The following is a 22,013-nucleotide window of genomic DNA, read 5'->3' on the forward strand; positions in this document are numbered from 1 at the left end:
CGGCGCCCAGAGCGGCCCCCCTTCCGGCGGCGGGGGCCGCCATGTCGGCGGCGGCCTCGAGCGCGCGCGCGCGGGGCGGGCGGATGTTGATGCCGAGCGGGAGCCATGGCGGCGGCGCGGCCCGGCGGGCTCGGCGAGCGGCAGCGGCGGGTGCAGGAGCTGAGCGCGGCGCTGCGGGGCCGCCTGGGGCCCTACGAGCCGCTGCTGAGCGCCGCGCAGGCCGCGCTGGTGTGGGAGCGGCCGGGCCGCAGCGCGCTGTGGTGGGCGGCGGCGCACGGCCTCTTCTGGTGAGCGGGCGGCGGCGGGCCCGGGCGGCGGGACGGGGTACAGGCCGCCCCGGCGGGGCCTGGGGCCGCTCCCCCGCGGGGGGCCGGGCCGCGGAGCGGTCCCTGTGGCGGAGGGCGCGTCCCGCCGGGCCCCGGTATAAGGCGGGGGGGGACGCGGGTGCGCGCAGTCCCGGGCCGGCCCTGCCCGGTAGGGCCGGAGCGCCCCGGGCTGCGGGAGGTTCTCCGCCGCGGTGCCATGAGGAGTTTTACCCCTGTGCAGGGGACTCGGGTAGGGGCCAGGGCCAAGGCCTCCCTGCAGCCGCAGGGCCTGCTCATGGCTCCCCCGTAGCCCCGGACTCGGGGTGCGTGGGCTCCGGGGAGGAATGCACCCTCCGGGGATGACGCTCGCTGCGGAACAGCCGGCCCCGCCGTGGCTGGGAGCAGCTCAGGGCAGAGGTGTCAAAGAGCTTGAGCCCGCGACCTGCTTCAGCAGACAAGAAGGAACGTGGAAGTGCTGATGTCTGCTTCAGCTCTGCCCCTCTCGGCGTGTTTTCCCCTTTATTGGAAAGTGTAAAACTAATCAGCAAGCCCCAAACTGTTCTGTGAACAGTGGAGGGAGGGCAGCAGGTTCCACTGGGCTCTGAGTGGTGAGCTGTAAAGCAGGGCTGTCCGATTAGAAGCGACAAGAGCAGATAAGGGTCCCCAAAGCAGCCTGGGCAGCTGCCTGATAAGCTCCCCCCTGGCAGCCGGGTGCTGACCGATTAGCACTGGCTCGCTTTTCTCTGGCTATAACTATTAACCGAGTGACTGATTTGTTTTGAGGTGGTTTAGTGTTACCCCTTTTGCGTGCATGACACAGATCTGGCCGGTACCAGTTTGTTTGTTTCTTCCCCATAGGTTTTTTGCTCTGACTTCTCTTCGCTTGCTGTTCCTGGTTGCGCTTACACTTATAGTAGTAGTTTGTCTAGATCAGTGGAAGAACAAAATCTGGCCTGAAATCGGAGGTAAGTTGCAACATTTGAGTCGATACCCACAAATCAAGCACTGGTTTTATTCCTAGAGGTATACAGGCCCTGACCACCTGGAGTTAAATAGTTAAAATCCTGGAGTTTTTGCTTTGTGAGTCTAGAAGCGGTCGAGAACACTGTAGGCAGGTTCTTCCTGGAGCTGTAAAATCCTAACCTGTATAAACATAAGAAGAGCTTTTCATTCTTGTGACACTGGTATTTGTCTCATAATCTTGAAACATCTGGTGTACGTGAACTAGTGCAGGTTTTCAGGCAGTGATTCACCCTCCCAGCATTCAGTACAAGAGCAAGAAATTGAAGCATATGTGGAATACGTCTGGATTTATGTGTAATAAACCAGCTTCGTGTTTTAGGATGAAAATGAGTCCCAGCCTTGCTGTTGAGTAGAGATTTCTTTGAAAGGAGAGGCGTCATAACAGCTGTTAATGAAGTTAGTCTAAAGCTTCTGTCTAAAGTAAACAAAGCAGTTCTACCTATCATTTGGGATATTAATATACTCATGAATACTACCATTCTCAGCAGCTCAGGGTTCCATTGGCTTTGCACGGACAGGTTCTGGAGCAATGTGTATGGTTTGCGTGCTCTCAGAGCTGGTTCCCTAACTAACGAGCAAGTACGACTCCCAGCTTTCTGCTTCAGCCGGTGGTCTCTGGAGTTCTGGGCAAGACATTAAAGCTCTCCTTGGTTTGTAGCAGCAGCTTGGCTCAGGCTCAGTAGCTGAAGTGACGAGGAAGTGTCTGTCTGGCTCCCTCACAGCCTTGATTTCGATTTGTCGGGGTAGCAGGTACATCCCTGGGTCACTTTCCAAATCCCAGCCTAGGGGAGCAAGTATCAAAAGACTTAAATTTCTGATGCCTCTCAGTAAGCAAACTGTACTTCCTTCACCATCTGGGTGCGTGCAGGGGAAGGGAGGGAGATGAAAGTGGTATTTTTTGCTAAAACCTGTCTCTGTAACCAGAGCAGCCTGCCAAGACAACGTCCAAAAATATTGAGGGGCAACGAGGAGACTCTCTCGCAGTCTTGTACTGTCGCACGCAAACGTTCAAAATGTGTTATGGAGTGAGGTGTCTCCGGTTCTTAATTAATGTCTTTTCCACGTATTCCCCAGCTCATTAAAGCTTTACTTAAATCCCAAGAGCTAAGCGTTCTCATGGCAAATTCCTTGCAACTAATGTAGTGTCTGTTCTTAATATTTTAGTGGCAAGACCTGACGAATTAGACAATGAGAGGTAGGAAACTAATTGAATCCTCTGCTGTTTGGTATTTTGCTGTGATACCGTGTAATTATGACCTGCACGTGCTTGTAATGTTGGCTCCTTTCAGCGAGGAAGGAGGGGGAGAAGGGAGCTACTTAGTGGAGGGAGGATGGAGCCCTGGACTCCGTCAAGCCCTTGTGACAAGTTTTTGACTTGCCCAAGCCGTTATAATATATGTAATCTTTGCCTCGTACTGACCTCCAATAATGCTTGCTCGAGTGTTGTAAAACAGCCCCTGCCACTTCCCCCCGTGCACCCTGAAGCGAGCCTTAAAAGCGATTCCTTTTGTATGGGCTTCCAGTAGCAGGAAAACAACGTTTTATTGGAAATAATGAAGTCTTCTGAGACTCCATAAGGAATGTTTAACAGGCTTGTTCCAGAAGTTGTTACTGCATAGTTATGATCTGACTACAGCAATAATAATGGGTTGAGAAATGTCGGGGTGTTGTCTTACTAATAACACCTTCCTCTCTCTGGGCACACCTTTCTGCCTGCCTGTGCTGCCGAGCCACGCTGGATGCTCAGCTCCTGATTAAATCACTGGAGCTGTTGCCAAATGACAGTTTTTTGTTTTGTTTTTTTTTTTTTTTGCAAGAGGCCCAAGTACAAAAGGAATTGCTCTTCCTAATCTTCATGTACTTGTGACCAGCAGTTAAGAAGCACTAATAGAGCTTGCCAAAAGACAATGCCTCCGACGTAACCGTATATATTAAGTAAGGTACAAGGCTGCTTGTAAACCTCCTGCTGAATTCTTGGGGGTTGCTGTTGACCAAATAAATGCAGAAAAAGCAAACGGATTGCCTTGATTTGCTTCTGCACTGCCCTTTCCCTCTGCTAGCTTGGGAACTAGTCTAAGCCAAGAGACCGAATGACTGAAATTACTGCTCCTTAGCTGCTACGGGAGAACCGGGACACTTGTAGAAGGGTACATAGAAGTGCTGCTTTTGGCTAAGCGATGTTTGGAGAGGCAGGCTGACCAGGCAGCCGGGGGAGAATAGAAGGTAGTATGGAGACAAGTGTTTGTAGCAGGTGATTTCTGCACTGACGTCGATGCAGTAATATCTGTGCCCGAATTCTTCCCTTTACTGCAGCTGGGGATATGTTCACCCTCGGCTGCTCGGAGTGCCAGAACTCTGCCACCATTTGGCTGAAGGATGGGTGGCTGGGACCAGCTTCTTAAGTAATCTCTTCATTTTCAAGAGGCAAAACCCAGGAAAGGTAAGAACGTACAGACCTCAGCAAATGAAATGTTTGGTGTGGAGCCTCTGCTGGGCACTCGTCTCCTTTTGTGGTGGCATCCAGGGTTGGCTGAATGCATTCAGCCATGGGAGGTTACCACGGGAGGTCTCCCACAACAGCATGGCTCTTCAGTGGCGGAGAGGAATAGAAAGCACAGGCAGAATAATCAGGTTGCGGAGGAGGGAGGAGAAAACGAGTGTCGGCATGTTGATTGCACTAGCGAAGTGAAAATGTTGCTGCTCCTTCTGGAGGTTTCTAGCTTTTTAAAGTGTCTGTCAAACTCATCTCCCTCATTGGCTCACTGGATTTTAACAGTTTGAGAAAGTGTGTCAAGCTTTTTTTTTTTTTTTCCCCCTCCTTCTTTTTTTGAGGCTTATGCAAAGAGGAGCCTGTAACGTGGTGGTACTATCCCTGTCCTTTTCACCTCAGAGAGTTCTGTCTTCTTTAGCCTCTTCCTTGCTTTTAGGGTACCTGCTTTGGGAAGCTCCTCATATTCCGAGGCAGAGGCCTTGGCGTCCTGCCTGGTGCTGTGAAGCCAGATACCTCCTGTGCCTGCGCTAGTCCTGGAGCGGGGTAGTTGAACGCTAGGAAGCCTTCGCTGTCGTTAGAGTTATGACTTGACCTAGAATCTGCAGAGAACGAGACGGTCAGGAACTGAGTGAATCCACTGCTTAACCTTGGAAACTCACTGTCTCCGTGTCTTCAGTTTTGCCTTCTAGTGTGTGGAGTCTTCACTTTCCTGGCTGTCCTGGGCCGGTATATCCCTGGACTCGTGCTCTCATACTTGCTGTGTAAGTAGATCTCTGTGCCAGTACAGACTTACTAGTGAAAAGGGGTAAAATGAGTGGGATCTGAATGTCCGAGGGATGGGGCTCTTCTCCTGAAAAGCAAAACTTGTGTGAATGGCTTTAAAATTTACAATAATACATTCTGCCTGGAATGCGGTGGTTCTTGACCAAGACTCTAAGGTCTCTGGTCCAGACAGAACATGTTTGAGTGCTTAGTAACTATAGATCTGAGCACTAACAGGTTGGCCTCGCAATTTTGTTAAATTGGCAGAGGTGATTGCACCAATTCTGACTGCCTCCCGCAGCATTGCCTTCAGTACTCAGATCTTGCATACTGTGTGTGTTATACTGCATCGCAAAACGGGCGAGATGTTTGCCAAGTAGCATCCTGAACAAACTTCTAATCAGCATTCCCACTTACCTCAGTGCTCTTCATCCTGCTGTGGCCCCTGGCTGTGTACCACAGGCTGGGGCAGCGCATGTACATGAAGCTGGAGCCAGCTCTGCAGCGGCTGGATTTCAGCGTTCGAGGCTACATGATATCAAAGCAGCGGGAGAAGCAACGTAAGTTTCTGTGCTGTGTTTCTGACCCTTGGTACCTGAAACAGCCATGAACTGAGCCCCTGGAGTGGGATAGGGCTGCACATTGGCACGACACTCGCTCCAGCGCCCTTGGCAAATACTTGCGACTGCTGTGGGAAGGCAGCGAGGCAGCTCTGCCTCCACAGGCGTCTCTCAGTTCGCAGTTGGTGTAAGCTCTTCACGGTGCTGAGCCGCTCCGTTTCTCAGCTGCCAGAACTGTGTGTTCCATATTGCAGTTGCACTGAAAAAAGAGGAAGGACTCAGTGCAAGGTAGCTGCTAAACGTGTTCATCTCGGCAAAAGACCTGCAGCAGCCCAAGTCAGAAATAGTCACGTTGCTCTGCTGTGGAACAAAGCATGCTGTGTTATGTCCGAGCTTGCCAGTTTAGGGTTTTTCTGCTCGGCTTAAGGCTGGTCCTGTACAGCCCCCTGTCCCAGCAGCAATAATAAGCTTTGACTCTGGTTTCTGGCAGTGCGTCGCCGATCCCTTAATCAGGAGGCTGTGGATGATGGGAGTGACAGCGAAGAGGAGCTTGCCGCATTCTGTCCCAAGGTAACAAAGCGTCTCTGAAACAGCAGAGCTCAGCCGAACAGAACAAACGTGCTGCATTGCGTGGACGTGCAGTGCGTGGTCCTGTATCCCCCACATAGTAGCTGAGTTGTGATGGAAAATGGGATGAGGATATTCTCCTTACAGAGAGGTCTTTCCTATTCTGCCTCACTCAAGTGTGTCCAGTGCTGCTTGTACCAATTACAGTCGCCTGTGCTGGGCAGTAAAGTGTGAAATGAGCCTCAGGTACCAGCCTCCTGTGAGGACTGGGTTTAACTGGAGGCCGCTGGATCACGTGTTTTGTCTTGAGGCACAAGAATAAACTTTCCAGTGTTGATGTTTTCAATTTTGTCTCCTATTTCAAAGCTGGATGACTCTGTGGTCGCCAAGGAACTAACCATCTCTGACTCGGAGCATTCGGATGCAGAGGTTTCCTACACTGAAAACGGGATGTTTAACCTCTCGAGAGGCCAGACTCCCCTGACAGAGGGATCGGAAGGTGAGAGGAAATGGGCAGTTTCTGGAAGGTGCAGAATGCTGAGCAGGCGTCGGTGTGACGGGTGGGAGGGAGGATGCATTCGCTGCCTTGTGTCCTTGAGCTCTAGCTGTTTGATGTCTGTCTTGCTGGCTAAGATGAGAGGCAGCTACCTGTTTTTTTCAGAACTGAAATTCCTTCTTAATTCCTGTGGCGCTTTAGTAGCGCAATGACAGCTGCTCTTCAGAGGCAGATCCGGCTCTGCCGGTCTCTGGCTGTGGGGACGCAGGTTGCAGTGCCCGGTCTGGGAGGGGATGCTTTTCCCCTGCAGAAGGTGTCTGGGTCAGCATCTGCGGTTCCTTGGAGTGAACTGGGAGGCCAGCAGGCATCCCAATAGCTGTGGGAGGGGGAGATGAAAGAGTGTTTGGTCTGTGGGATGAGGAGAGACTGTCTGTCTTGGGGAGTTAATGGCCCAGCTTTTGTGTGCTGTGCCTGCAGGGTGTTTGGTGTGTACTGTGTATTTAAAGCACTTTCTCCTCTTCTAGACCTGGATGGTCACAGTGACCCAGAAGAATCCTTTGCCAGGGATCTCCCCGACTTCCCTTCCATTAACCCAGAAGCAACTGGCATAGATGACGAAGATGACACCAGCATTGGGATCCCAAGCCTGGCTTACCGCCCACAAGTGACAGAAGATCTGCGTCTCCCTTATGACCAGGAAGACTCCGGCGCACTGCCATCTGTACAGAATCTCACTAACAACATAGCCGGATTTGTCACCAGAGGGATGATCCAGCTTGCGCTGTCAGGAGCCCCTCAGCCAGGCTCTTCATGCAGCGACAATCCCCAGAGAGGTGCAAAGACTTACCTGAGAACGGCCAGCTCGGACTTGGACACTGATGCGGAAGGGGATGACTTTGAACTGCTGGATCAGTCTGAGCTGAACCAGCTGGATCCTGCGGGCTCTCGGGGCCAGTAAGCAATCCCACCACTTCCCGCTGGTTTTCTGTTGTGCATCATGGAGGGGAATCCTGGAAGGAAAAGCCTTGCACAGTTATCTCGATCGTCTCCTGCGTGAGTATGAGTGACGTGACAGCCAGTCCTGGCTGGGAACACCACTGTGACTTGTGACTCTGTAGCCTCGCTTGGATTTTAAAATAAACTACACTGGTAATTCATAGGGAAAAGACGTTGATGTGATAGCTCCACAATCACCCCTGCACTGTCTGCCAGGACGCTGCTTGCTCCGAACGTCCTCACCTGAGACAATAAATCTGGTGTCTGCAGCTCTAGAGACCCACTTGGCATCGCCAAGGACAATCGTGGAGCCGATCTTCGGGGCTGGTGCGTAACCAGGTGAACAGGGTTGGTTTCCCTCAGACTTAGTGTCTGGGACTTAATGCTCTTCTGTCTTTGAGACAACCATTTCCGCCCCCCTCCCCCCTAAAATGTGCACAGAATCCAGGTCTTCTTCCCAGCAATATCCAGCTCCGGGTAGAAACAACCCCCTTGCTCCTGTTGTGGACACGACGGCATATGGCCACCACGTTTGTACTTGCAATGGCCACTCCTCTCCGGTTCCCGCTTTCTAGTGACGCTGTTTTGTAAGAGACGTAATGGCAATAAGACACCGACTGTGATCACTCGCGTCCTGCAAAGAACGTCTGCGTGTGGCAGCTGCTCTTGTGTTGCTTTCCTAAAATACCGGACTAATGCGTTGCTGCCGCTCCCCTCTGCTCCTGCAGCAGACCTTGGGTGAGGACATGACGGCGCTGCCGCGGGGAGCTGCTGGGGCCGGGTGTTCCGGAGGGGGGAAGCGGGGTGCTGGTGTGCCTAGTGCCGCAGGGAGCCCCCGGCAGGGACCCCATGGGGATACAGCACACGGGATGGGGGAGCTCCTGCCGTTGTGGTCACGCACACAAAGCAGCAGCCTCCGGGGGAGAGGCTCTGCCGTCCCCGGGCCCCCCTTGCTCTGGGCCCCCCTTGCCCCGCTCTCCCGTCGCTCTCTAAGCCATAGCACCCCTTTGCCCGCCTTCGTGCAGTGAAGAACGAACCTCTTCAGGGAACCCGCCTCTGCTGCCATTTCTCTCGATCCGCCCAGCCCGGGTTGCTTCTCGCGCCGTCCCGGGGCTGGGGGGGTGTTAACGGGTTGTGTTATACGAGCTCGGGGACGGGTGCGGTCGGGGAACGGTGGGTTTGGGACCGGCAGTGGGCCCTGCTTGGGGGCGCGGAGCCTCCCCCCGCCCCAGCGCTCTCCGGCCGCCGCTCTCCCCTTCGCCCCGCGGCGGAGGGGCCCGGCCCGGCCCGCTCCCGGCGCTGCCCCGGGAACCGTCCGTTCGGTCCCGTCCCGTCCCCGCCGGGAGACCGGGGCTCGGGGGGCGGAGCTGCCCTGGCGCCGCCCGCGGACACCGCCGCCCCGCCTCTTCGGGGCGTGGCCTCGGCTCCTCCACCAATCAGGGCCCGCCTCTCTTCCTTCGTCCCGATTGGCGGAGAGAGGGCGGCGCAGCGGAAGTGCGTCAGCGCCGTCGGCCGGGAGCGGAGCGGGAGCGAGCGGAGGATGAGCAAAAGCCGGGAGGGGCCGGCGGCGGGCGGTGAGCGGGGGGGGGGGCGGGCAGCGAGGGCCGGGCGGCGAACGGGGGCCAGGGGAATGAGCGCTGGGCGGCCTCCTCCCTCCCGTGGTGTCCCCCGCTGGCCGCGGTGACCGGCGGGCCGTCCCGCAGGAGGCGCCGCCGCCGTCCTGCTGCGGTACCTGCGGGAGCAGAACCGGCCGTACAGCGCCCAGGACGCCTTCGGGAACCTGCAGCGGGAGCACGGGCTCGGCAAGGCGGTGAGCGGGGCCGGGGCGGGGGCGCGGGGTAGGGGCGCGGGGCCCGGCTGACGGCGCCCGTCCCGCAGGCCGTGGTGAAGGCGTTGGAGCAGCTGGCGCAGCAGGGCCGCGTCCGTGAGAAGGCCTACGGGAAGCAGAAGATCTACTTCGCCGACCAGGTGAGCCCCGGCCCCGGGCGCCGCCCCCACCGGCAGCCGCCCCCGCCGACCCCCCGCCTCCCCGCAGGAGCAGCTCCCGGCCGCCAGCGACGCCGAGCTCCGCGGCCTGGATGGGGAGATCACCGCGCTCTCCTCCAAGGTGCAGGCGCTGCAGCAGAGCTGCCGGCAAATGGAGGCAGGTGGGTGCGCCTGGCCAGTCCCCATGGCACCGGGAGCGCCTGGGGGCCCGTGAGCACCGGCGGCTGCGCCCAGGCTGCCGGCCCTGCCGGTGATCGGTGCCTCCCTTCCAGACCTGAAGGACCTGAACAGCTCCATGACAACCCCTGAGATTGCTGGAGAGATTGAGGATCTGAGGAAGGACTGTGCGAGTTACACAGAGAAGCTGGAGAGGATTAAGTCTGCCACCAACCATGTGACTCCAGAAGAAAAAGAGAAGGTAAAGAGCTGCCACGGGCTGAGCTGAGCCCGGGCCAGGGCTGGGCCAGTTGTACCATACCCTCTGCTGTGTTACCCTGTCCCCAGTCTGATACCGGTACAATGGAGGCAGGGGGTCGTGTGGGACCCCGGCTGCTCCACAGAGCCCATGGCGAGCCTTGGCTGTGTCTGCGATAGCAACGGCTCTCTGGGGTGCCTTTAGGAAGCAGTCTGAGCTGCCCCTTCCTTGCAAACTTTTGCCTCACGCAGTCACCAGTCACTTGATCAATTAATCTTTTCCTCTCTTGGGTGATGTTTCACAGAGATTCACATCCCCACAGGGCCTTTGTGAGCCCCTTGTGCTGCTAAATCACACTCTGGCTGTGGCTGGGACCTCTGCTGGGTCCTTGGCACTGGGCATTCCCTGGTTTGTTCTCACTCTGTGTTGCTGTTTGCAGGTCTGCAGCGAGCAGAAGCTGTACTGCAGGGAGTGGCGGAGGAGGAAGCGAATGGTAATGGCTGTGCCATCGGGCGGGGGCGGGTGGGCAGCGCCTCAGTGGTGGCGGTGACAGCCCTGCGGTGACCCTGACGCTCTGACGGGGACGTGGGGTCGCTGGGCAGCGCGGGGAGCAGTGCCTGTTTGAGCTGAGCGCCCTCCCGCCGCTGGTTGAGGAGAGCTCGGGCGAAGGCTGTGGAGCAGGGAGTGCTGTGCTCGGTGCTGTGCGGGTTTGCGGGAGACTCGCGGGTACTAAGGGATCCCCTGGGAAAAGGCCGTGCCACTGCACTGCCCAAACACGCGAGTCCCTGCTGAGCTCGGCCTGTCCTTGGGAAACAAACCACTCTCCTGGCATTAGAGCTGCTTCCGCGCTGTCACCCGAGCTGCGCTGGCTTGTGACACCCCTGCGGGGGACAGTCCCTGAGCGCTGCAGTGGGGCTGCCCAGCGCGGCCACCCCGCAGCCCTCACCGTGCCCTGTCTCGCCAGGCGACCGAGCTGCTGGAGGCCATCCTGGAGGGGTACCCCAAAAGCAAGAAGCAGTTCTTCGTAAGTGCGGAGCCCGGGCTCTGCCCCGTGGCCCAGGGCGGCGGCGGGGGCTCTGCCTGCACTGCGGGGCCGGGGCAGCGCCCTTCTGAGCTGCTCCATGCTTCTACAGGAGGAGGTTGGGATCGAGACGGACGAGGACCATAACGTCACGCCGCCGGCGGCTGTGTGAGGCTCGCCGGGGCAGAAGGAGCCAATGCTGAAACTCAGCTGTTGGATCGTTTTTTTTTTTTTTTCCTCTTTTTTGCAGGACGTGGGTTCATCCTGCGTATTTATATGCGTTTGTTTTAAAATGCTTTGCAGCTGGGAGGGTGGTTTGGAGTGAGTGTCTGGGTACTGGGCTCTCCCGCTGTCTCGCTTAGAGCGGGGATTGTATTTATTCCTCCCCTCAGCGCGGCTGCCGAGGTCGGGCATCCTCCGGGGCTGGGGGAAGGTGTTAGTGCACCGTTACGGAGTCCCTCGTGGTCGGTAAGAAAGAGAAGCGGGTGCCGCAGCGAGGCGAACGAACCAGTGCCTGTTGCTGCCGCGGGGCTCAGCGTGTATTCCAGCCGCTTCCCGCAGTGGGACTGAGCAGTACGCGAGACTGTGACCCATTAAACACGGGGCTTTTGCTTCAGCTCTGCTTTGCTGTGGCGTTTTCTCTGTTCACAGGGGCTCGGGGCTGGGCTGGGGCTCCCAGGGGGTGGGGAAAGGAAGAGCCAGGAGGGGGTAACCTGAGCCCCCGCCCCCCCGCGGCTGCACTGAGCCTCCAGAAACTACCAGTTCGTCTCCAACCAGCTCTAGGGGAAGGCTCCGGGAACTCAGCAACAGAAATAAAAGCAGAAGAATCATTAAAACATTCGGCAGAATTTATTTAATTACTTTTCACAATAGAAAAATATGTTGCTTTCACATGTGAGGTCTGTAAAACTCCAAGTCCTCCTCCCAGGGCAGGAGGCGACTCCGGGGGCTCAGTCTGTGCCCCTAGTTCAGCCGCGGAGCCCCAGTGCGCAGCCCCGGGAGAGGATTTTCTTCATCACACAGCAACATCTTCCAGGCGAGACACGGCTGACCCTGTGCGTGCCGTATCGGCGATGAGCATCACCACAGGTTATCCTCTGGGGCTTCCATGGCATGGCATTGAAAAGGACACCCAAACCCCGGGTTTGAAGAATAATTTTGTGTAAAAATCAACCCCACAAGTGGGGGTTTTTTTATGCTACTAAATGCAGGTAGAAGCAGTAGCTTAAACATTCTCATGCTGCAGCGTTCAAACCACGTAACCTGGAGCTGGGAGCTACCTCATCGACAGTGGAAAAACAGCGTAAAAATAAATATCCACTACCCTGGAGTGGGAGCACGACTGTGATTACCGAGCCCAAATCCTACTGGCCTGCGTGACTGTCCCCGAGAGCATCCGTCTGCAAAATCGACACTGCCGATACTGCAGGGTGATTTCAGTGATTTTATAAAAACAAAAATGAAATCAAATCAAGGCTGGTTATGTAGATGTGTGTGTGTAGATACAAGCTGTAAGGAGGAGCGGCAAGAGCTCGCGGCAGCGCTGTGCTACAGCCCCTGGGCGACGTCCCTGTTCGGTACGGCCCCATCGAACCCCGCGGGCAGCCGAAGCCTGAGGCGCTGCAGCGCTCGCTCGGGAAAAGCCGGCGCAGAAGGCACGGGGCCGGTTCCCTTTCAGGGGGACTATGGCTGCAGCGAATGGGTCAGGTTTTATTTAGCAAGTCCCCGGTGCGTGCTGTCAGCTCCGCACCGGGGAGGCCGCGGCTGCGCTGAGCGAGTGTCCCCGGCAGCAAGGGGCTCGTCCTTCGGCCAGTCCTGCCAGGCTTCCCCAGAGCAGCCACACAACTCAAGACTCGTGCCCCGTAAGAGCTGCTTCAGAGGGAGGTATGAGAAAGCCCGCAGCGAGGAGAGAAACCTATTCCTAGTCTGTTTTAGCAGAAACCATACCTTTTAGCATGCATTCGTGTTTCATTCCCCCTCCCCTGGCATCAGAAGGGGTCGTATCAGCAGCCCGATGTTGCAGAGCAGATCTGCTCCGTGGCGGAGAGGCAGTGGCACAGGCAACCCCCCCACCGCGCCACCCCTGCCTGAGCTACCGACTCTCTGGCACCGTCAAAGGCCTCAAAAACACACTTTTTTTTTTCCCCTTTGCTGAGTCCCTACAAATATTTGGTAATAGCGACTGACAGCACCCGTGGCGCAGAGGCGTTCGCACAGCTTCGGTTTGGTTTCGTAGTTAGCACAATAAATAATTCAGAGAAGTTTTACCGACAGCCCCACGGGAGACGGCCCGGCCCGGCCCTTCCTGGGGCCCCTCACCCAGGCAGGAGGTGCCCCGGCGCCGCAGGGAAGGCTCAGTAGAGCTGGCTCTTCAGTTGGTGCAGGACCCCGATGACAATGTCCCGCAGCGTCTGCGGCAGAGAGAGACACGGTCAGTTGTTCCAGGGGAGGAACAGCCCATCCCGGATCAGCAACTCCCACAAGAGCCCGGGGCACGTGCTGCAGGCACCCCCTCGGTCTCAGCCCTGGGGCAACCACCACGACCCCTGCGCGGGAAACGCTCCCACTCCTGTTCCAGGGTCCGAGGAAGCCACAGTGGGGCAGGACCCATCTCTGCCTGAGCATCCGCCCCCCCCCCCCCGCCCTCAGAGGCTTCTTAATTCCCAGAAAACCTTTAAGTGTCCCGAGGGAGCAACGGGGACCAAGCAGGACTTTCCTTCTGAACTCTTCCACCCTGGCCAGCATCAAACCAGCCCAGGGGCTGGAGTGGGAGAGACCGGAGCTCGGGCACCTTCTCCTGTCCCCCCCACCTTGCCCCCATCCAGCCCTTTCGGAAGCCCCAGGAGAGGGGGAAGACGCAGCCGGTCCTGCACTGGGTGCAGACCTGTGCAATGGTCTCTGCCTCGTGTCCCTCTGCCATATCAGCAGCCCCCCCACAGCTCCTGCACCCACCTGGGGCTTACAGTGCTCCTCAATCCAGCTGAAGACACAAGCCGAGAGCTCCTGAAAACTCGTCACTGAGATGGAGGCGTTAAAGGACTGGAACAGGGAATCCATGATGCCTTGGAAAACATTGAACTTCACCTCGTCAGAGACCTGGTCCTTCCCCTCGTTCGGGTTGTCCTGATGAGCTTTCACAATCTGCTCGTAGTTCCTGAAACAAACCAAGCGCCCCATGTTCAGCAGCAGCGTGAGGCCTCCCCACGCCCGGCCTCAGAGCTCGCTGCCTGCCACGGGCTGCAGTGATGGGGAGGAACAAGAGTTTGCGGAAGATCCTGCAAGTAAATAAACGCTAGGAAGCTGCAGCCGCTTCCACCACTGGGAGCAGATTCATTTTCCGACTCAGCTCCGCCTTTATACTAAACTCCGCCACCTGAGCCGAGACAGACCCACACTAACGAGCCGCTGGAGGAGAAATGATGACAGCAAGCAGGGACGAGTTTGGTACGCGGGGTACCAGGCTGCCTGCGAAGCACTGAGGGCATCCAAGGAGCCTTGCAAGGGCCAGGGGGAAAACAGCAGGAAGATGAGGGCAGCACCCCGACCGCTCTTCCCTTACACTTTCATGATCTTCAAGGCCATCACGTCTTTCCTGAGGGTAGAAACTTCCTCCTCTTGCTTCTTCTTTTCCTTGTGCAGGAACTGGATGTAGTCAATGGCTGAGCATGAAAATAGAGAGTGAGGATTTGAGAGCAAACGCGGGCCCCCGAGATCCCCACAGAAGGTGGCAGACCTGGGGCGCCCACACCTGGGCAGCATCAGCTCCTGGCTGCCCTGACTCTCCTCGGGGAGGGGGGCAGAGATGGATAGCACCTGGGCTCCCCCAGAGCATCGTCACACCAGAAGGTCCACAAGTGCTGAACCTCTGCCCTGCGTAGCTCTCGTGAGGCGTTTTGGGGGTTGATAGCACCCTCTTCCCTCTCCCCACCCTCGAGACTCACTTTTCTGGAGGACGATGGCCTTGCTCAGCTTCTGGCAGCCTATGGAGAAATCCTGCTGCTCACAGGTGGGAACGATGGCCTGCAAGTCATCGTAGCCTTTCTGTGGGAAGGCAGAGCCACAGCTCAGGTGTTTGGAGTTCAGCAATGTGGGAGTGGTTGTTTCAAAAGGTGTCAAATCCCAAATCCCAGCTCCCACTCTACAACCAGCCAGAGGCGAGCTGGCTCTCAGCAGACTCGTGTCTGGGGAGGGCAGATCCAGCAGCAAAACAAAGGGGAAGGTGCCGCAGGGCCCCGGGAACCGGCGAGTTGCTGCGCTCAGACAGCGCGCGCAGCCTCCCGGGTTACCTTGATGGCATCTCGCCTCTTCTGCTCCGCCTGGGTGTGTGCCCGCCTGCGCCGGTCCTTGTACGACTCCTTGTAGGGCTCCTGGTGATAATCGCTGTCCTCATCGTCTGCGTGGAGGGAACTCGTGTGAGTGTGAGCTACCCGGGGAGCTCCCTAAGCACGGGGGGCAGAGGTGCACGGAGGGGCAATGGCTCGAGGCCCCGGCTGGGCCCCATGGGCCGTGGCCAGGCTCAGGCAGGCCCCGTGCCCTGGGGCCGTAGTCGGTTCCAGCAGGTCAGGACAAGGACAAATGCCGCGAGGAGCACTGCCAACTCTCTCCTGGCGGAGCTGGGCAGGAGGAAGATGCCAGCAGCTCCCTTGGGAAGGCGTCAAAACCGGACCGATTCCCTCTCCCAAATACTGCTGGAAACAGCAACGCCTTGAGGCTGCTCCCCACCATCCTCCCCGGGGGGGGGGATCCTGCCCAGCTGTTATCCCCGCCTCGGCACGGGGCTGAGAGCTGGAAGTCCTGCTCCGTGCTGGGCATCCCAGTGAGCAGAAAGACCCCCGGTCACAGAGGACGAACCCCCCCAGACCCACCTGTATTGGGGACAGAGGAGGCGCTGGTGGAGCCGATGCTGTTGGCCCGGGACACGATGCTTCCTTTCCTCGCATTTTCCATGAAAAGCGCTGGAAGGTTTCACGGAGTCAGTGACAACATGGGATGGGATGGGGGGGGGGCGGTCACCGGCAGCCGCTGTCACCGCCGTGCCGGGGACAAGCGGCTGCTGCGACCCCGCGGGGGGGGGGGGGGGGGGGCAGGGCCCCGGCACCTACCCGAGTCCAGGCCATTGTCGCCGTAGGCTGCGTCCACCTTGCGCGGGGCCGGCGGGAGGGGAGAGGAGGCGTCAGGCGTGGAGGGGGGGGAGCTGCCACCGTAGCCCCCCCGGCAGCACCCCCCGCCCCCGAGCTCCGGTCTCCGCGCGCTCAGTGACCTTTGGCCTCTGCCCCTCGCCTTGACCCTGCCCCTCGTGCTCTCCCTCGGCCCCGCCGCTCGTCCCTCCCGCAGCCCCCGCACCGGCCCGGCCCCCCCCGCCCCGGCGCGGAGCCGGCGCCTGGGCCCACCTTCGCCCAAGAGTCCTCGACCGCGGCGCCGGGAGGCTCCGCCATCTTCCGTCCGCCCCGGTCATGTGACCGCCGCGGGGGCCGACGGGAAACGCAGTCCGGCCCCCCCCCCGCTCCTCCGCCAGGGGGCGCTCGGGTGACGCCGTGACGTCAGCGTGACGCTACGACCCGGGGCGGGCTCCGGGCTCCGTCCCGCGTCCCGGAACCGCTCGGTCGCCCCGGGGCGGGGTGTTCGGGGTCGCCCCGGGGAGGGGCGGTGCTTCGGGACTCGGAGGCGCTGGGTCGCCCCGCGGGCGGGTGTCGGAGCCGCTGGGTCGCCCCGGTGCCGGGGGGCGGCGCTCAGAGCATCTCGGTCGCGCCGGGTGGGGGGGCAGTCGGGGCTGGGTGGCCCTCGGTCGCCCCAGGGGCGGGGGTCGGAGCAGCTGGGTCGCCCCGGTGCGCGCTGGGGACTCAGAGCCTCTCAGTCGCCCTGGGCGGGGGACGGGTGTCGGGGCTCGGATCCGCTCGGTCGCCCCGGGGTGGTGGCGGGTGTCGGGGCTCGCAGCTACTCGGTTGCCCCTGGGGCGGGGGTCGGAGCCGCTCGGTCGCCCCGGGCGGGGGGGGGTCGGGGCTCGGTCGCCCCGGGGCGGGGGGGGGTCGCGGGGGCGGCAGCCCGGAGCACAGACACGCAGAGGGGGAGCAGCCTCTTTACTGTCACACGGCGGGGGGTCCGGGCTCAGCGCTACAGCCGAGGAGCCGCTGCGGCATCCCCCCTCTCACCAGGGGATGGCAGAGACCCCCGGCCCCTCCAGGCGCTGGAGGGTGCAGCCCCCGTGCTGTACCCCACGCTGACGGCGGCAGGACACGGACCCCCGGCTCCCGTCCCGCCGGTGTGGGGTCCGCAGGGTTGCGCGTGACGGAGTGCGAGCCCCCTCATGGGCCACGGTCCGGGCTCAGGCGCTGCTGTAGGAGGTCCCAGGCCTTCTCCACCTGCCAGAGAATCCACACGGGGCCGCACCTCAGAGCCCGCCGCCAGGCCAGGGACGAGGCAGGTGGCACCACAGCACGGGCAGGGGCGTCACATGGGGGTCTCACACCTCCTCTCCCTTCCGTGCTGCATTGACACCCCCAGATTTATCCCTCGTGGCAGCCTCGCTGGCGAGCAGCACGCCCAGGCATGCCACACGTGACCTGGGCACTGAGCCCTCCGCTCACCATCACCCGCCTCCCCCTTGGCCACCCGAGCCGGACCCCGGTGCTGCAGCCAGCCCGGGGCTCACCTGCTTGCGGGTGACGTCCGGCTCCCAGAGCGTGCACAGCACCACCTGCGACTGCTCCACTCGTTGGCTGTTGGTCATCTGGCTCCGCAGCCGGCCGCGAGCCACCTCCTCGCTCAGCCCATCCCTGGCCATGATGCGCTTCACCGCCTGGCAGGACCCGAGGGGACATCAGGCGCTCGGAGGGGCCGCCGAGAACCAGCCCCAGCAGCGAGCGAGGGGCCCAGGGGCATCGCCCACCTCCTCCTCGGGGATGACGGCCGTCCACACCTCGTGGACCATGTCTTGCCAGCCAGCCTCCAGCAGCACGGCAGCGTCCAGCACACACACGGCCTTCCCTGCGGAACGAGGCCATTCCTCATTACCTGGCAATCGCGGCTGCTCCTTGGCGTCCATCCCAGCCCGTCCACTTACGCGCGTAGAGTCAGGCCTTCCTGCAAAATGGCAGCACAGACGCTTTACTGCTGAGCCAAAGAACCACGCATGGAAAAGAGAGCGGCAGGCAGCGGCTGTGCTTGTTTTAAGGGCACACCTGGGCTGGCAGGTCACGGCAAGCCAATGCCTTCAGCCAAACGTCTAGTGAGCTACCAACAGCATCTCCCAAGAGGTGGAAAAATTCTCCTCCCAGAAGGGATATGCACCACACGCGCTGCTGGAGCACTTCACCAAAACCGAACTTGAAGTCGTGCGGGAAAGAGAAAGCAACCCTCCCTCAGAGCAGGAAGCCTGAGAAAAGCCCGGTCCCGCTGAGCCGAGGGGTTTGCTCAGGGATGTGCTAGTGAAAATCCCCAGCGAGCTGCCCCGCAGAGAAGAGGAGCACGGAAAACACTCACAGTGCTGCCAAACGCTGCAGATTCCCGGGGCTCCGGGTCGTGGCGTGCTGCACAGGGCCATGCCCCCAACTCCCACCTTTGTGCTGCGATGGCAGCCCCCCCCAGTTACCGTTACCTTGAGCATCTGCCTCCCTGATCTGCTCCTTGACCATCCGCGCCATCTCAGGCCACACGATGTCCGTGAGACTCTTCAGCCGCTCCTAGAAAGGACCAGGACGGGAGTCAGTTACTTGCCCTCGGAACTCCCGGGCAGCCAACAAAGGGACGGCTGGCGGCAGCAGCGGTCAGAAGGCACCCAGAAAGAGCCTGCTAAAGCACAGGGGATGGACCCATCCCGTCGCCTCTCGCACAGCGCACGGAAACAGAATTCCACGGCTCCCGCGCCCGCTGATGGGGTCAAGGCTCTTTTTCCTATCATTTTCCCTGCCTGGCCAGGCACGGCAGAACCTCGGCGTCCGCTGCAAGGGGCGCTTTGGAAAGACCCGCTCGCAGCAGCACCCACGCGAGACCCGTCCGTCCCGGGGGACGCCTCCAGCTGCCTTGGCGCCTGGGCTGGGGCAGCCCGCGGGACCCCAGTGAAGGGCCAAGCCCTGCCGCGGCCAACAAAGCCCGGCGCAGAGGGTCGGGTTCGGCTGCCGCGTCACCCAGCCCCACCGGGGACAAGTCCGAATGACAGAAGGGTGAGAGAGCACCGGGGCCGCGTACATCAGGGCTGTTGCTCCGCACTGGGTGAAGGACAGAGGGGATGGGGACGGGGATGCGGCAGCAGCTGCTGGGGCGAGAGGAGCAGGTCCAGCACGGCTGCTGCCTCGGCTACAGAAACAAGATCTCTGTGTCCTGCCCTGTCCGTACACCACTGCCGGAAAGTACAGTCAGGAAGGCGTCACCAGCTCAAAGGGCTGAAAAACAAAAAGCCTCAGCACAGAGAGTTCCCCGCTCAGGAGATTAAACATTGACAGTGTCTGTGCTCCTCTTACCTGGTTTCCAAACACTTTGGCCCCGAGGACTTTCCTGTTAATCGTCCCGTCTTCATTCACGATTTCTGCAAGAGAGAAGCAGAACAGGCTTGGGAGGAATGAACCCAACTCACGTCCCCGCCGCAAGCCCAGGTGAAAGGGTTTCAGCTCTCAAAGGGACCCAGAAAGGAGCTGTAGGACCTGACCAGCAGCTCTTCTCCTCACTCCAGAAATGCACAGGGAAGAGCTTTTCCTAGACAAGCTGCAGCCCCGTTCAGCCTTCCACACCAGGCGCTTTACAGCAGCTCTGACGTGGGACGCGCCAGACTTGGGGAAAGCAGGGGTTCGCCCCGCTCGGGGCCCCGCCATCACCGAATCAGCTGCAGAGCCCCATGTGGGTGGTGCGGAGCCCAAAGCCCGCGGGGAGGGAAGGGAGCGCGGGCCAGGACGGCTCCCGGGGACGCGAGGATGATGGCACATCCCTCCCTCCTCCCAGTCTTCCCCGCAGCCTTCGCTGGCTCTACCTGCCCCAAAGGCCGCCACCACCCGCTCGTAGGCAGGGCCACCAGGGACGTAGACAGCGTGGCCCAGCTTGTCGGCGTCGATGAGGAATGCTCCCAGCTGCCCCAGGAGTTTGGCGATGGAGGTTTTCCCACTCCCGGTTCCTCCAGTCAGGCCGATCACGTACGGGCGCGAAGGCAACGTAGGGTCTTGCTATGGGAAGAAGGAAAGCAGTTGCCAGCAGACAGAAGACATGGGCTCTGCTGGAGAATCCTGACTACCCGGCCTGGAGATGGGCACAGAAGGTCCTGGTCCTGCAGAGCAGGGTCCTGCTCCTGCCAGGGGCCAGTGCAGGCGACAGGCAGGGAGTCCTCCAAAACTTGTCCCGCTGCGGCAGGGGGACGGGCTGGCTCTCCAGCCCCCGAGGCTGCCACCCCTCCTCCCGGGCACACCCGTGGCAGCCCGTGGCTCCCCAGGCGTCCTCCCTCACCCGCGGGGGCCGCAGCAACGTCCCCAGCAGCCTCTGCCGGAGGCTGGAGGAGCTGATCTTCTCCTCCTCGTTCTGACTGTGGTCGGGGTCCTTCATCAACAGGATCTCGTAGAGAGCCAGCTCGGGGAGCCCCTGCCGAAAGAAGAGAGCCCCGAGGGCCGTCAGCCCTGAGGGAAGGGGGCTCGGCGGGGGGTCAAGGCCTGAACGAAGCAGCACAAACGAGGCCGTGGCCGCCCTCAGTGTCCCCACGGGGGCAGCTCCGTCCCTGCGAGGGGCATGTTGCTGGCAGCCAAGAGGGGAAGGGAGCCCACAGATCTGCCCGTCGGAGCCTGACCCTCCCCACACACGGGGCTGGCAGCACTGCCCAGGGTCGTGCCACGCACGGGGGCTGCTGCACCCGCCTCGGGGCGCACGTGGTCGGGAGCAGCTCGGTGCAAAGCACCCATCTGTGTGCAAGGTGCCGGCAGACGTGTGTGCTGGCATCCTCCCCTCAAGCCTGGGCTGCGGCACCCCGGAGCACACAACGGCCGCAGCTGCTGGCCAAGACACGATCTGCCCCCAGCCAGCGGCCGAGGGGGTGGGAAGGGGCAGCCCAGCGGGCTCCTGCGCAGGCATTACGTTTTCGAGTCTCTTCTTGTTCACGGCCTCCCCTCCCCTGCGGGTCTCCTCGCTGACCACCAAGCACTGCAGGTCGGGGTCCGTGATCGAGGGGCCGTAGGGGTCGGCCAGAGGCACGATGTCGTAACGCAGCGAGGGCTTCACGTCCTCCAGGAACTCGCGCAGCTTCGCCGCTCGCACCTCGTACGGCTCGATCAGCTCCGCCAGGACCTTGTCTGCCAGGAACCAGGAGGGTGGAAAAGCAAGAGAGCGTCCGTTTAACAACGCGCAGCTCCCCGAGCGGCAGCGGAGAGCGATGGAAAAGTGAGACAGGGAGATGGAGATAAAACCCATCAGTGACTTTGGGAGGCCGCCTCCTCCTGCCCCCCTCGCCCCCGCTGCACCCTCAGCTCCTCGTCTGCACGCCTCGCTCGCTGGTAAAGATGGGACACCGGGTCCCCACCGTCGCCCTGCCGGGATAGCGCTGCCTGGGCGCTCTGGGTGCATGGCAGCCGGGACCCCCTGCACCGCAGGGACCCCGGACCCTCTCACCACCCTGGGCTGACCCCTCGGCCCCATACCGGCGACAGGGCCGGCCGCCCCCGTCTCCCCCCGCGCCAGCCCCGGGACTCACGGCGCAGCAGGTCGCCGTCGGCCACCCCGGCCAAGAGCCGGTGCCGGGCCAAGAGGCAACAGGCGCTGAGCAGGAGCCGGTGGGCGCCGTGGAGGCGGTCGAAGGTGCCGCCGACCGCCACGTCGGAGAAGTCGGGAAGCGCTTCCTCGGGGTCCCCAGGCTCCTCCGGGGGTTCGCCGTCGGGGGCGTCCCCGGGGCCGCCCAGCAGCAGGGCGGGCAGGCGCGGCGGGCAGCCGTAGGCGGCGGCGGCCAGGTGCTGCAGGCCCAGCTGGACCGGCCCCGGCGGCCCCGGCGCCTCGGCGGCCGAGGCCAGCAGGACGCGGGGCGGGCGGGCCAGGCGGCGGCCGGGGCCCAGCAGGACGCGCAGGTCCAGGCCCCGCTGCGCCGCCGCCGCCTCGTAAAGCGCTGCCAGGGCGCGGAGCAGCGCGGGGCCGGCGGGCGGCGCGGCGGGGAGCGGCGCGGGGGCGGCCAGGCGCAGCCCCGGCTGCAGGTGCACGTACAGCGGCCCCGCCACCACCCCCGCCGCCGCCGCCAGCGCCGCCGCCGCCCGCCGGGGCAGGACGGGCAGAGGCGCCGTCAGCACCAGCAGCCCCGAAGCGAAGGGCGCCATGGCCCCGCCGGAAGCGCCGCCGAACGCGACCCGGAACGCGCCTCGGCACCCGCGCCGCCTCCCGGGACGGCGGCGGGGAGCGGTGTCGGTGCGCGGCGGAGGGGAGGGACGGGCGCCGGCAGCC

The 22,013-nt window shown here is 61.0% G+C and overlaps 4 protein-coding genes across 9 annotated transcripts; 2 read left to right on the plus strand and 2 right to left on the minus strand.

The window, feature by feature from the left end:
- The first annotated feature begins 90 nt into the window (after positions 1-90).
- On the plus strand, positions 91-7,859 carry RETREG3 (reticulophagy regulator family member 3). Of its 2 annotated transcripts, XR_008469841.1 has the most exons (10): positions 91-287; positions 1,164-1,270; positions 2,493-2,523; positions 3,642-3,768; positions 4,496-4,580; positions 5,004-5,141; positions 5,632-5,711; positions 6,075-6,207; positions 6,729-7,257; positions 7,365-7,859. XR_008469841.1 is itself a non-coding variant. In XM_054224184.1 (9 exons), exons 1-9 carry the CDS (start codon positions 106-108, stop codon positions 7,160-7,162), a joined length of 1,317 nt encoding a protein of 438 aa, XP_054080159.1. In that variant the 5' UTR covers positions 91-105; the 3' UTR covers positions 7,163-7,859. The 2 variants fall into 2 exon arrangements, 1 of the variants encoding a protein (XP_054080159.1); XM_054224184.1 differs by having other exon boundaries at positions 6,729-7,859.
- PSMC3IP (PSMC3 interacting protein) lies at positions 7,819-12,068 on the plus strand. 3 transcript variants are annotated; one of them, XR_008469842.1, is made up of 9 exons: positions 7,819-7,938; positions 8,904-9,010; positions 9,079-9,168; positions 9,236-9,347; positions 9,459-9,604; positions 10,041-10,094; positions 10,566-10,625; positions 10,735-11,765; positions 11,869-12,068. XR_008469842.1 is itself a non-coding variant. In XM_054224187.1 (8 exons), the coding sequence occupies exons 1-8, from the start codon at positions 7,896-7,898 to the stop codon at positions 10,792-10,794; spliced, it is 672 nt and encodes a 223-aa protein (XP_054080162.1). In that variant the 5' UTR covers positions 7,819-7,895; the 3' UTR covers positions 10,795-12,068. The 3 variants fall into 3 exon arrangements, 2 of the variants coding, with proteins under 2 accessions (XP_054080162.1, XP_054080163.1); XM_054224187.1 differs by having other exon boundaries at positions 10,735-12,068; XM_054224188.1 differs by lacking the exon at positions 7,819-7,938 and adding an exon at positions 7,999-8,774 and having other exon boundaries at positions 10,735-12,068.
- Positions 11,453-16,117, minus strand: MLX (MAX dimerization protein MLX). The gene is made up of 8 exons (XM_054224185.1): positions 16,013-16,117; positions 15,725-15,761; positions 15,488-15,577; positions 14,909-15,015; positions 14,564-14,663; positions 14,182-14,281; positions 13,575-13,776; positions 11,453-13,033 (listed from the first exon to the last, which is right to left on the minus strand). Exons 1-8 carry the CDS (start codon positions 16,055-16,057, stop codon positions 12,977-12,979), a joined length of 738 nt encoding a protein of 245 aa, XP_054080160.1. The 5' UTR covers positions 16,058-16,117; the 3' UTR covers positions 11,453-12,976.
- Positions 16,118-16,664: 547 nt separating this feature from the next.
- Positions 16,665-22,000, minus strand: COASY (Coenzyme A synthase). Of its 3 annotated transcripts, none has more exons than XM_054224669.1 (9): positions 21,280-21,997; positions 20,667-20,881; positions 20,049-20,180; positions 19,582-19,771; positions 19,079-19,143; positions 18,217-18,301; positions 17,509-17,606; positions 17,272-17,418; positions 16,665-16,981 (listed from the first exon to the last, which is right to left on the minus strand). In XM_054224669.1, exons 1-9 carry the CDS (start codon positions 21,887-21,889, stop codon positions 16,925-16,927), a joined length of 1,599 nt encoding a protein of 532 aa, XP_054080644.1. In that variant the 5' UTR covers positions 21,890-21,997; the 3' UTR covers positions 16,665-16,924. The 3 variants fall into 3 exon arrangements, with proteins under 3 accessions (XP_054080644.1, XP_054080645.1, XP_054080646.1); XM_054224671.1 differs by lacking the exon at positions 16,665-16,981 and adding an exon at positions 17,683-17,702 and having other exon boundaries at positions 17,278-17,418; positions 21,280-22,000; XM_054224670.1 differs by lacking the exon at positions 20,049-20,180 and having other exon boundaries at positions 21,280-22,000.
- Between the last annotated feature and the right edge of the window lie 13 nt (positions 22,001-22,013).

The sequence above is a fragment of the Rissa tridactyla genome, chromosome 19 (genome assembly GCF_028500815.1).
Source record: "Rissa tridactyla isolate bRisTri1 chromosome 19, bRisTri1.patW.cur.20221130, whole genome shotgun sequence".
NCBI classification, from domain to species: Eukaryota; Metazoa; Chordata; class Aves; order Charadriiformes; family Laridae; genus Rissa; species Rissa tridactyla.